The following is a 13,165-nucleotide window of genomic DNA, read 5'->3' on the forward strand; positions in this document are numbered from 1 at the left end:
GCATATCGCTGGGGGTGATTGTCACCGGCTTGAACATTCTCCCAATAATATGCACTATAGGAATGTAAAACTGCGCGTAGACGAATTATCTTCCTTAAGCTGAAATACGGGTAGCGACCTAAATCCGATGGGGAGGTGGCTAAATTGCAGCTGCGTTCACTGCGGATGGTCAATGGCACGTGCCAGGGAAGGCTCCAAAGACTTTCACTTCAGTCCGTGTCCAAAGGACGACAAGACTCCGTTTGGTCCTTGTCTTAAACCTCCGTGTATTCTATCAGACATGTATTAACGTTACAGCAATGGAATCTATCACGAATAAATAGATTTGTCATCTTCTAAAAGTTCTCCTGGGCAGCTTTACCCGGAAAAGAGCTGAAGGTCCTCGTGGCATGGTTTGTGTAAGAGGCTGCCACTGGTGTAGACATACCGTGTCGCCGTCCTCCAGCGTTTTACATCACAGCTCAGGTACAAGGTGAACCAGGAGAATGGGGATGATCACTGGTATTGTCTGTAGTCGCCGAATGGAGAGGGCTGCAGCTGGGAGGGGTCATCTGAAAACTGAGGGCCTGGGAATACAGCAAGAGAAAAAAGGCAAATAATAAACACCAGAGGACGAGAGATTCTTCCCACTAACAATGAAATGCATTCACAGCATTTTTAATACAAATCCCCTCTAAAAATGAAGCCAGATTTTACAGGATCACAGAGTCCCAGACTGGCGGGGGTCGAGAGGCACCTCTGGAGCTCACCCCGTCCCACCCCTGCGTGAGCAGGCACCCCCAGAGCAGGGGCACAGGGCCGCGTCCAGGCGGGGGGTGAATGTCTCCAGGGAAGGGACCCCACAGCCTCTCTGGGCAGCCTGTGCCCCTGCTCCGGCACCCGCACAGGGAAGGGGTTTGTCCCCATGTTCAGGGGGAGCTTCCCGTGTTCCAGCTTGTGCCCGTGGCCCCTTGGCCTGGCGTTGGGCACCACTGAAAAGAGCCCGGCCCCATCCCCCTGACACCCACCCTTCAGATATTTATAGGCACTGATGAGACCCCCCTCAGCCTTCTCTTCTCCAGGCTGAACAGACCCAGGTCTCTCAGCCTTTCCTCACAAGGGAGATGCTCCAGCCCCTGATCCCCTTGGCAGCTCTGCGCTGGCCTTGCTCCAGCAGTTCCCTGCCCTTCTTGAACTGGAGGGCCCAGAACTGGCCGCAGCACCCCAGATGTGGCCTCACCAGGGCAGAGCAGAGGGGGAGGAGAACCTCCCTCGCCCTGCTGCCCACACGCCTTTCCATGCCCCCCAGGGCACCGCTGGCCCCCTTGGCCCCAAGGGCCCGGTGCTGGCTCAGGGTCAGCTTATATTTGATTTCCTTTCATTCGGAGAAGTTTGAGAGCTTCACGCACTGACGAGAGCCTCTGTCCAACAAGGACCACAATTTTATCTCCTTTATTAATGCAGCAAGAGAGAAACATTTTCAGTCACCTAAAGGAGCTGGAAGCCTCTGCCTTATTGCCCTTCAGTTGAACTTAGCCACTCTGTAAAGGTTTAACCACGGTAACGTGCCCGACAATAAAGCAAGGCAGTGAAACGGAACAGACCATTGTGGAGTCGGCCTCCCGACTCCTCTCACCGACGTTCTGCTGGAGGGAAGCAATACCTTTAGCGCACGCCACTTCTAGAGGGAGTAAATGGTAACAGACAGATGATACCCCTTCTCTAAAGCAGACTAATTTTAAAATGTCTTTGTATTAAGAACAGAAACTGTTATAATTTAGACTGAACAAAGAATGTCAGTGAACAAACCCAAGAGAGGAAGCCTCTCAGGAATTGGTGGCTTGTTACTAATCCTTTCAACACTGGTGGTTTTGTCTGTATTCCTCCCAAAACAAAATGGGGCGACAGAGGTATGAAGTATTTTGCACAGGTAAGGATTGACACAAACAGCTACTGACTCGGCTAACTGACACCTCAGCTTGCGTTTTACTTAAGGAAAAAAAAATGGATTTATTTTTTGAAGCAGTTTAGAAAAAAACTGCTGCCACCACCATCCCCTCTCTTCGAAATCTGTTATCTGTATCTGCCGGCTGCTCTTTATCACCTCTTCGCACCAGGGCTGCCCGCAGACCGCAGGCTGCCGGCACCACCCCTCTTGCTCCTCCCTCAACCCTGCTGCCACGGCCCGCCGGGTCCGGAGGCTGCGCCAGGGGCCAGGTGGGCAGCGGGGCCGTCCCTGCTCTCAGCCACGCAGCCTCCAGTCGCCCAGCGGGAAGGAGCTCAGGAAACTCTTGTCTCGTCGGCAACGCGCGGTTCCTCCTTGACTTTCTACAGCCTCAGAAGCTGGCAGAGTACATTCACTCTGCGATAAAACCGATGACTGAAGAGGTGCATTAGTAAAGCCTGCACGATAAAAGCCTTGCGATACCACGGCCTGCTGGCTCCTTACCGTTTGGAAACTGTGTGGAGGCAAATCTTGTCAACAGAATACCAGCTCCTTCAATTAAAGCCAGGAGAATTCCTCCCATCGCAGCAGATCCAACCATGGCAACAGGTCCATCTGAAAACAAAAAGCACAAAACAAGACTTTTTACTTCTTTGGTGCATCACTTTGCATATTAGAGCTCTCTTTAGGTATAATCTCTCCTATAAGCAGACTCAGAAGCAGTAATTTTGCATCCATTAAGCTTCATGAGCATCACCAGTAAAAGGATAATTACTGGGCAACTCCCCCTTCCCCAAGGAAGCAAAGGAACACCACTAACGTCTGAGAACATAATCATCACTTCCATAAGCACGGGACAAAAGTTTCAGATTATCTTTTAATTTCTCTTAGAAAGTAAATTCCAGTTTGGGTACTGCAGACTGCTCCTTCACTATAACGGTGAGTACAGTACATTTAAAATCAGAAGTTTTTAATTAACGTCCTCCCCAGTGCTCAGTTTCTTACTTCTTGCAGCTAATATGGCTCCAGTCAGGGCTCCGCTTGTGATTGAATTCCACGGATCTTCCTTCCCTCTCATTCTGACCATACTGCAGTCAATCATGGAGAAGAGACCTCCCCAGACAGCAAAGCTACCTGGTAAAAACAAAAAGCCAAACCAGTTGAGAGGAAGCAGACAAACCAGCCACGCCGCAGCCGGACAGTCAAGACACGGTGCAGTATTCGTGTGCTTGCTTCCATATTCCAACCCACAAAGAGCCAACAACAGGTTAAAATCAATACTGAGAAAAACTCTCAACTTGCCAGGTGATGCACATATTACACATAGACACATTTTATAATCTTACTGATTTATATTTAATGACAGGCGGCCTATCAAACAGTGGTTATAATGGAACTTCCATCCTAATAAAGGATAAAGAGTAAGATAAGGATAAATTAAAAAGCTCAGGGAACTTTCATGGCTTTCACTTTTTAAACCTACCTCCTCACAGAGAATGACGCAGGGTAATTTCGCACCTCACCCTAACCTGCTCCTGGCATCTCAGAGGATCGGTGCCGGTCGCCATCGTACGGCAGATGCAAAGAGAATGCAAGTTTTCAGAATGCAAATTCTGAATTTGTCACGGTGTGAGCTGGGACAGAGTTAATTCTCTTCCCTGTAGCTGGTGCAGTGCCGCGGTTTGGATTTAGGATGAGAATATTGTTGATAACACCGGGATGTTCAGTTGCTGCTGAGCAGCGCTTACACTAGGCAAGGACTTTTCCAGCCTCCCATGCTCTGCCGGGGGCACAAGGAGCCGGGAGGGGAGGGGGCACAGCCAAGGCAGCTGATCCATATCACATGATGCCATGCCCAGTGTGTTAACTGGGGGGAGCTGGCCAGGGGAGGCAGCGACCGTGGTTTGTGGACCGGTGGCATCGGTCGGCGGGTGGTGAGCGGCTGCAGCACTTTTTGTCTGGTTGGGTATTTTTCCCCTCCCCAGGTTTTGTGTCTCTCTCTCATTATTTTTCCTTTCCATTTTTAAATTATTATTAATATTTTTGTTTTATTTTAATTATTAAACTGTTCTTATCTGAACCCATAAGTGATCTTACTTTTGCTCTTCCAATTCTCTCCCCGCTCCCACCAGGGCAGGGGCAGTGAGCGAGTGGCTGCATGGGGCTCAGTTACTAACTGGGGCTAAACCACGTCCTTTAACAATAATGCGTATTAAAAATTAAAATAAATATTGACCTCCAGACTCATTTTGGGAAAACTACTGTTTAGAGTAAGTTCAGCCTTCCTTAATTCGAGGCGCCTTAAGGCTTTATACCGGCTTAACACCAGCTGGAAACCAGGAGGCGCCTCCCTCGGCGCACAGCCACCGCAGGCTGCAGCCACGGAGCCTCTTCAGTCCGCGGCGCCGGCTCCTTCAGGCAGCTCTGCTGCAGCCGGCGCTTCCCCGCTCAGCACCACCCTCCCGTTTTCTCCTGTAACACACTGGCTCCACGTGCCTGGCAGAACGGCACGGAGCAGCACGCGGCCTTTGAGAGGTCACGACGTCATTTTGACTCAGGCCACGGTTTTATGATTTTTTACACTTACGCACAAAAGTCACTTCGCAAAAACAACTGAAATTTACCTAGCTGGCCCCAGGGAACCGCCTGAAATCCTGCCCGGACCCACCCCTCCACTTCATTGTTTCTCCAGTTTTCATTGTTTCTTTTAATTGGGCCAATTTTGTTTAGTTTAAGACCCTGCACACAAAGCACAAGCTGCCAGGCGACTCTGCTGCTTAAAATATGACAAAATGATTAACCCTGTGTCCTGGTTTCAGCTGGGATAGAGTTATTTTTCTTTGTAGTAGCTAGATTGTGATAGAAATACCTTTAAACTGTCATAGCCTGGGATCCAAGTTACATGTTATGGCAATTGCTGTAGCAGAAACCCCTTGTTGCTGGCCAGGCTGGCAGCAATGCCGGGAGTTCACTGCAATGTTAAAACCCACAACCTGTCCCAAAGGGGCCAGAGGTGGAGATTGTGACGGTTCTACCTTTAAATTGTTGTAACCTGTGGTCTGAGTCGCATGTTATGGGCGTTAATATAGCAGAAACCACCTGAAGCAACGGAGGACAAGCCTTACCAGAAGCAGTGCAAGCGCAGCAGTGACCCAGCCTGAGCTGGCTTCGGTGCCCCGTAACTCCACGCAACACCCCACCTCTCCTGCCCTGAGTGACCACCGCAGCAGACGGAGCCCAAAGTCATGGACTGAATGAGCTCAATGGACATTTTGTGGACCCTCTACAGACATTTTACAGGGGTGGTCCATAGGTTAAGGGAATGATAAATGATATCTGTATTTTGTCAAAGGATGAGAAGGGGAATGGTGGTTAATGGGGTTGTATTGGATAGTATGGGACCTGAGCATGGCGAAAATGGTGTGGAATAAGAGGTGGATACTGTCCTGGTTTCAGCTGGGATAGGGTTAATTTTCTTTGTAGTAGCCAGCATGGGGCTATGGTTTGGATTTGGGGTGGAAACAGTGGTGATAATGCGGAGATGTTTTAGTTGTTGCTAAGTAGCGCTTACACTAGTCAAGGACTTTTCCAGCTCCCCACGCTCTACCAGGGGCACAAGGAGCTGGGAGGGGACACAGCTGGGGTGGTGACCCCAGCTGACCCCGGGGCTGTCCCACACCGTGCGGCATCGTGCTCAGCACGAGCTGGGGGAGGAGGAGGAAGGGGGCATGTTGGCAGTGATGGCGTTTGTCTTCCCCAGTCACCGTTAGGCGCGATGGAGCCCTGCTCTCCTGGGGATGGCTGAGCCCCGCCTGCCCGTGGGGAGGAGGGAATGAATTCCTTGGTCTGCTTTGCTTCCACGCACAGCTTTTGCTTTACCTGTTAAACTGTCTTTATCCCACCCCATGAGTTTCCTCACTTCTACTCTTCCAATTCTCTCCCCCATCCCACCACGAGGGAGCGAGCGAGCGGCTGAATGGGGCTTGGTTGCTGGCTGGGGCTAAACTGTGACACCCTGGCTTGTTACTCCATGAACACAAGCACGCTTCCTCTGCACCAAACTAATTCTGGATGCGTCATAACATTTACTCATCACTTGGACTAACAAACACCCTGAAACCCAGCTGGCCCACAGCTCAGGTGTCACTGCACTCGTACCGCGTTACGTTCCCAAACTTGGTTATCTACCAAGAGTCAACTGACTGCAACAACAATATAGCATTAATTACCTCCCAGTTGCGGAGCTCTTGTTTTAATAGCTGTCAAACTTCCCCGCAGCCGGTGGTTTACACCCTACAATAAAAGAAATGACAGTTAAAAGAGTGAAGCCTTACAGCCAATCTGACTGTATATAGCAAAAACCTGCCACAGGCCCGACTTATTTCTAAGCTCCTTCAACAGCCGGGACCAGGAGCTGACAGAAACGGCATTTTACACATACTTCAGCATTTATCGCTCCCTTACAACACACCTGTCAACTACAGAAATGAATTACAGCCATCAGGCATTAAACAACTTGAGTTCAAGTTTGTTTGAGTGGCCTAGTGGGGATGGAACGAGACATTTAAAGTAACACTTTTAGCAAGACAAGTGTTATTTATTTTTCACGTTTCATTTCTTTGTTCCATTCCGATGCCCGGTCACTTGACACAGTTTGCACACAGGACACACGCGGAGCAAACAGCAGCATCAGGCGGCTCCGGGCAGCAGCACATCTCACTAGTTGTCCCAAATTTAGTCCTTCCTGCTGGTCACGAGGAGCATTTAGTCCTTGGCCCATCAGCTCAGTCTCAGCTCAGAGAAGCAATTCAGTTTCTAAAGGTAGTGCTGAGCCTTCCCGAGTGTAACACTAAGCACGTCATCTGGGACCCTGCGGAATTATGACTACACATTTTCCCACACCTTAAGAAGATTTAATGAACACAAACTGTCACGGTTTGGGCTGGGACAGAGTTAATTCTCTTCCCTGTAGCTGGTGCAGTGCCACGGTTTGGATTTAGGATGAGAATATTGTTGATAACACCGGGATGTTCAGTTGCTGCTGAGCAGCGCTTACACTAGGCAAGGACTTTTCCAGCCTCCCATGCTCTGCCGGGGGCACAAGGAGCCGGGAGGGGAGGGGGCACAGCCAAGGCAGCTGATCCAAACTGGCCAAAGGGATGTTCCATATCACATGATGCCATGCCCAGTGTGTTAACTGGGGGGAGCTGGCCGGGGGAAGCAGCAATCGCGGCTCGGGGACTGGTGGCATCAGTCGGCGGGTGGTGAGCGGTTGCAGCACTTGTGGGTTTGTGGGGTTTTTTCCCCTTTTTTTTCCTCTGGGTTTCATTTCTCTCTTGCTAGTTTCCTTTTTATTATATTATTATCACCACCATCATTATTCTCATTACCATTATTACTACCACTATTTTAATTATTAAACTGTTCTTATCTCAACCCATGAGTGATCTTACTTTTGCTCTTCCGACTCTCCCCCGTCCCACCGGGTTGGGGGCAGCGAGCGAGCTGCGGCGTGGGGCTGAGCTGCTGACTGGGGCTAAACCACAACAATAAACCCGAGTTTTATTTTTGGTACAAGCGCTCACAAGTGCAGACTGGTTTATTTAATAACTCTTATGCAAAATTAAGAACGCATTTAAGCAGATAGATCCTGCAGACACTTAACTTGAAAAGGATTGACTGGTTTGGAAACAGTTACTTACAAAACTTACCTCAAACTGAGATATTTGAGGCAAACATTGTCACAGAGTAACACTAAAAACCACACAACAAAACCCCCTTTTATCCTAAGCCAGAGAAATGTTTTAAAACAAATGTTCAAGTAGAAATAGGATCTTATTTTAACAAATGTCTCTACAACAGGCTTAGAGTAAAAATTTTGCAGCAGAAATCCTGAAAGCGGAAGTATCTTAAATGAGTTGCATCGGCTAAACTTCAACTTTCATGTTTACATACGCTGCTGGATTTAAACAAAGCCTATAAAAAATCCAGCTGATAAAATATATTAATCATTAAATAAAAGAAAAATAATCCCCCCTAGTATAAATCTGAAGGACAAAAAGATTCTTGCTTTGAGTCTTTCCATTTCTTAAAAGAAAGGGAGAGGAGTAGGCCAGAAGAGGAAGAACAGCCCAGGCTTCACGTCTTTACGTGCAGACAGAGCCAGTGGCTGGTGCCGAGATGGACCCAGTCTCCGCTCGCCGCCCCGAGGGAGATGTCCCTCAGTGAGGGAGGGCAGCCGGCCACTGGCGTCCCACCGCTGCCGTCAGATCAAACAGAGAAAGCACAGCTTTCACCCAGGAAGGCAAAGGCCCCGTCTGGATCCTGAGCCGGTCCCCGAGGTACCCTCCTGCTTTGGATTAACAACACACAGGCCGTTAATCAGTCCCACAGGGGTTTCTTCTCCTTTACCTGCCGCTGGCCAGATTCACTGCTGACGGACGGAGGACTGCGCTCTGAACGCTCTCTCAAGTGATTTTACTTACCACTGGGGAATTTCTGAATCCCTTGATAGCTTGGAAGATGCCACCTCCTATCGCTCCCATCGTGAAAGCGCCTCCGCAGTCATCTACTATCCTCCAGGGACTATAAGGAAAAATAAAGGTGAAAATACTAAATTCTATCATGTTAAACCATGCAAGTAACCGTCACGGACCCACCGCTCACGCACTGAGTGTAACTGGAGTGAAGATCAAGCCTGTCTCACATCCAGCTTGCCGAACAGACATCAACAGAATGCACGGACAGGTAATATTACAGCAAAAGAAACTCAACTTTTGCCGAGAGTTTGCCAACCCGCCTCCCAAGAGCGGTAAGCATCAATTAGACAGAAGAATTGCCCGAACAACTCACACAAGGCAGAAAGACGTATTTCCATCGTGGAAAAATTCTGCAGACTTCCAGCTCTCCCCTACTTACAGAGTGTAAATGGCTTTATGTTTATTGTTCTCATTTTCATCCTGACATACAGAAAACTTAGGTGGCAAATTCCAGGAGGCTCACTTCACAGCTGGCACAAAACACCACTTTTCTGAATTATCCATGCTTTTCATTAGTTCTGGTTATTTAAATGGGAGGCTTCAAAGTCATCTTTTGTTAAACTGAAGAGGTTTTTCCTGCCGCATCCTGGACCTTTGAAGTTCATTCAAACAAAACACAGACCTAGTCAGAGGTCCAGGAGGCCACAACTCCTGCCTCCAACAACATGTGGCGTCCAGTGTTTCCAACCAGTAAGCAAAAGCTTTGCCACAGAACGAGCGCCCTCCTCACAGGAAACACTTTCAACACCGGTGAGATGAGCTTTAATTTGGGGTTCAAAACTGCTGCCAAGCACTAGAGCCTTCCACCCCTCTGCCACTAAACTGAACTCCTACACTCGGTGAGCACTAACCTGCTATTAACCTCTGTTGCCACTGCTGGTAATTTTGAAGCATAAAATAACAAAGTTGTTTTGTTTCTTTCATCTTATATCTAAATCTTACAGCAGAAGCCAAAAACTCAGATGGTTATAGCTCCTGCACTGGCAATAATCAGCAAACCTCGCAAAAAACAGACTACAGCAGCACGCAGGGCCACAAAACTGAACACTGCAGCAAGCTCAGTGTTCACATTACCAAACCACAGACAGGAGCATCGATGTGTGTTTGGGATTTCACCCTGAATTTCACATTTCTGTTCTAGATAACTCCCTACAGCACCCAGATCCTGCACCTCAGAATACATCTTCATTGATCCATTTTGAATCTGCCACAGCATATGCTAATGCTCTTCTGCTGTAAGGAGCAACAAACATCATCACTCTCCCCTGGACCCCTTGCTGTACTTTGTATTTTCTCACAGGGTTTTTTTCTTCTCAAAAAAAAAAAAAAAAGTCTAAAATTTGCCATCCCCCCTCCTACAGGCTCCTCAATTATGTGACCTATTTCTGAAGCTCTCCCTACCTCCGCAGTCGCTTTAATGAGAGCGCAGCCAGCTCTGCACGCCTTCCAAACGAAGGCAAATTGCTTGTTTGCACACATGACATCGTTCTCTTGCTCTGCTTTTGCGTCTTGGCATCGCTTGGCTGTTCCAAAGGCACCGGGACCCCACCCAAACGCCAGCGCTGATCCTCCCTGGTGACAGCGACATCCAGGTCCCAAACCCACGCTGGTTCAGAGAACAGTGGAAGGACTGCACGTCACCCCACCACGCATCACCCTTCTTTTTCATTGCTCTGCCTGTAACATGCTTTCTTCTCATATTCCTCACAAACCCCCTCTAGCTTAGACTAAATTAAATAATTTAGCCCCATTTCACATTTTATTTTCCTTCCCCTATTTCCTCTGTATAATGATCAGGAAAAGGTTACAGGCGCACTGTTGTCAGAGATGTCAAGATTAAAAGCGACTAAGCCTTTCTTCTCAGGGCTTTTTTTTTTGTTGCTTTGTTCTTCTCCACGTCTCCTGTCCAGATTTTGATCTACTCTGTTATGAATAAAACATCTCATCACAAATCTCCTCCTTCATTAGCTTGCTAACAGTGATCTTGTTAAAAGGCTTTCGGAAATCTAAATAGATTATGTAAAGTGGTCTTCCTTTACCCACAAGGTCAAAGAATTCCAATTTAGCAAATCATGACTGTTCTTTACAGAAGTTTCCTTAATTAGACCCCAATCACGGAATGCTTTCCTAGATTTTTTTCCATCTTGAACCCTACTTGAGATGTCAAACTCATTAGCTGTTACCTTTGGGGTTCTTAATTTTCCTTTTAAACTACCCTCCACAGGAGCAGCTTTTAAACAAGAAAACATCTTTGATGCCAGCAAAGCCATTTCATATGTCAGCTCCTTTCAACTCCTGCGTGCATCTGAAAGCCGATACAAAACACCCCACAGTCCCTGGCAGTGCTTGGCCTCAGCAGAGGAGAGAATCGGAAGAGAACAGATTACTCCATTATTAATTTGGCACTTATCTACAAGTTTAATGTTACTGTTAATTGTTTCCCTGACTTTAAGGGGACCCCTCCCTGTGGGGAGATGATGTGCTCACTGCAAGATGAGGTTAGATTCCTACACCTGTGGCAACCAAGATGGCTTAGAGATGAGGAGAGCAGAGGCCAGGGCTTTGCTTACGCCAGGGACCTGGGGCAGCCACACACCAGCTGTGCTGACCAGAGAGGCTGAGGATACCCCACACCTCAGACACATGCCCAGAGGGAGCTGTGGTGCCTCAGCACTGCCTGGCTCCATAAAAGAAGAGGGGGTCGCAGGCAGGGCCAGCGGAGCGAAGAAAGAGGTGGGTGCCATGCCAGCTCTGACTGTCTGAGAGCTCTTGGGGGGGGGGGGTGGTGGTGAGGCATCCCTCTGAGCTCCACAGCTGCCAGCAGCGATCCTAACCGCTACAGAACCACCAGAGTCAGAGGGTACCATGTTTTAAATGAACAGAGCTGCCTCGTCTCAGCACCAATGGTTCAGCAGGGCGCCAGCCTGGCACCAGCTTGGCTCTAGACAGGGCAGCACTTCATCCTCATCATCGAGCCGTCATGACGTGCCAGCCCCAATGGCCTGACCATCAGCTGCTCAGAGCTTTCCCAGCGCAGACAAGCCTACACAATGAGACCCACGCTCCTAACGAAGGGAACTGCGATGCAAGTTACAGCCAGGTCACAGAATCCCAGGCTGGCAGGGGTTGGAAGGGACCTCTGGAGATCATCCTGCCCAACCCCCTGCTTGAGCAGGCACACCCAGAGCAGGGGGCACAGGACTGCGTCCAGGTAGGGTGTGAATGTCTCCAGGGAAGGGACCCCACAGCCTCTCTGGGCAGCCTGTGCCGCTGCTCTGGCACCCTGAAAATAAAGAAGTATTTCCACATATTCAGGTGGAACTTCCCATGTTCCAACTTGTGCCTGTTGCCCCTTGGCCTGTCATTGGGCACCACTGAAAAGAGTCCAGCCCCATCCTCTTGACACCCACCCTTCAGATATTTATAAGTATTGACAAAATCCCCCTTAGTCTTCTCTTCTCCAGGTCCTACAGCGTCGCCTTCCAGTGAGGACACGCTGCTCCCAGGAACGGCAACTCCCGGGGGGTGAAACCCCCCCATATCGCTGCGGGGGAGAGATAACAGGGTGACCAGCAGTAAAACGGGACCAGCCAGCCCGGGGACCCCGACAGTCCCCCTACAGCTTCGCAGCAGACCGTCCTTATTGCATGGCCTTGCTAAAAAGAGTGAGGTTATCTGGAGCCCACAGCGACCAATACATAACATTTATTTTGTTGGCATCCCAAACGCTTACAAAGACACAGCTGAAACGGGACGGGGTTTGGCGGTGGGGCTGCCTGGGCGGCCGGCCCCGGGGTGCTCCTGCCCCGTGGAAGCGGGGGGAGGAGAGGGCCAGGGTCACCGGGAGCCGAGGGACACAGGGGGCCGCAGCCCCGCCGGAGCGGGGAGCCTGTCCCAGGGGCCGCAGCCCCGCCGGGGCCCAGGCGCAGGCCCAGCCGCCACGCCGGTACCCACCCCCGCTCCCAGTCCCTCAGGGAGACTCCGCCGGACCCGGTACCGGCGGGGCCTCGGCGGCCCCCGGGCCCCGGGGCGGCCCCTCGGGCGGCGCGGCCCGGCCTACCCCGCCGCCGCTCTCTCGGAGGGGCCTGGCCAAGGTCACACAACCACACACACACACACCCCGGCCGGGGGCGGCCCTGGGAGCGGCCCCGGGGCCCCTCTGTCTGTCCGTACGTCCGGTCGTCCCTCTGTCCGCCGGCCCGGCCCGCCCCGCTCCCGCCGCCCCTCACGGCCGCCGCGACGCCGCTCACCAGGGCTCACGCGCGTACTCCTCCATCTTCCCGACCGCCACCGCCCTCGCCGCGCGATTGGCTCACCTCCTCCCCGCCACGGCCAATAGGCGCGGAGGGCGGGACTAAGGTGGAGGGGAGTGAAGGAAAGCGTGGCGCCGCTCCGAGGGCGCATGCGCAGTGCACTCCCGCCCCGCCCCGCCCCGCCCCGAGCTGAGGGGTGGCCCGTGGGGTGCCGGCTGTGAGGCCGTTGTGCCCGGGTGCGTCCACCGGCCCCTGTCCTGGCAGCATGAGCTTAACTTAAACCCAGCCAATGCACCAGAATTGCTGCCTCAAATGTGTATGTGTATATATATATTATTCTTGAATGAAATGGAATAGCCCAGGAGTTATTAGTAACTAAGAAAGAATCGTAGAATCATAGAATCATTAAGGTTGGAAAAGACCCTTAAGATCATCGAGTCCAACACTAA

The 13,165-nt window shown here is 50.5% G+C and overlaps 1 protein-coding gene across 1 annotated transcript; it reads right to left on the bottom strand.

Moving 5' to 3' along the window:
- Nucleotides 1-241: 241 nt before the first annotated feature.
- On the bottom strand, nt 242-12,819 carry TIMM17A (translocase of inner mitochondrial membrane 17A). The gene is made up of 6 exons (XM_064472127.1): nt 12,714-12,819; nt 8,410-8,509; nt 6,154-6,217; nt 2,930-3,058; nt 2,429-2,539; nt 242-566 (listed from the first exon to the last, which is right to left on the bottom strand). The coding sequence occupies exons 1-6, from the start codon at nt 12,737-12,739 to the stop codon at nt 496-498; spliced, it is 501 nt and encodes a 166-aa protein (XP_064328197.1). The 5' UTR covers nt 12,740-12,819; the 3' UTR covers nt 242-495.
- Nucleotides 12,820-13,165: the final 346 nt, after the last annotated feature.

The sequence above is a fragment of the Phalacrocorax carbo genome, chromosome 23 (genome assembly GCF_963921805.1).
Source record: "Phalacrocorax carbo chromosome 23, bPhaCar2.1, whole genome shotgun sequence".
Lineage (NCBI taxonomy): Eukaryota > Metazoa > Chordata > Aves > Suliformes > Phalacrocoracidae > Phalacrocorax > Phalacrocorax carbo.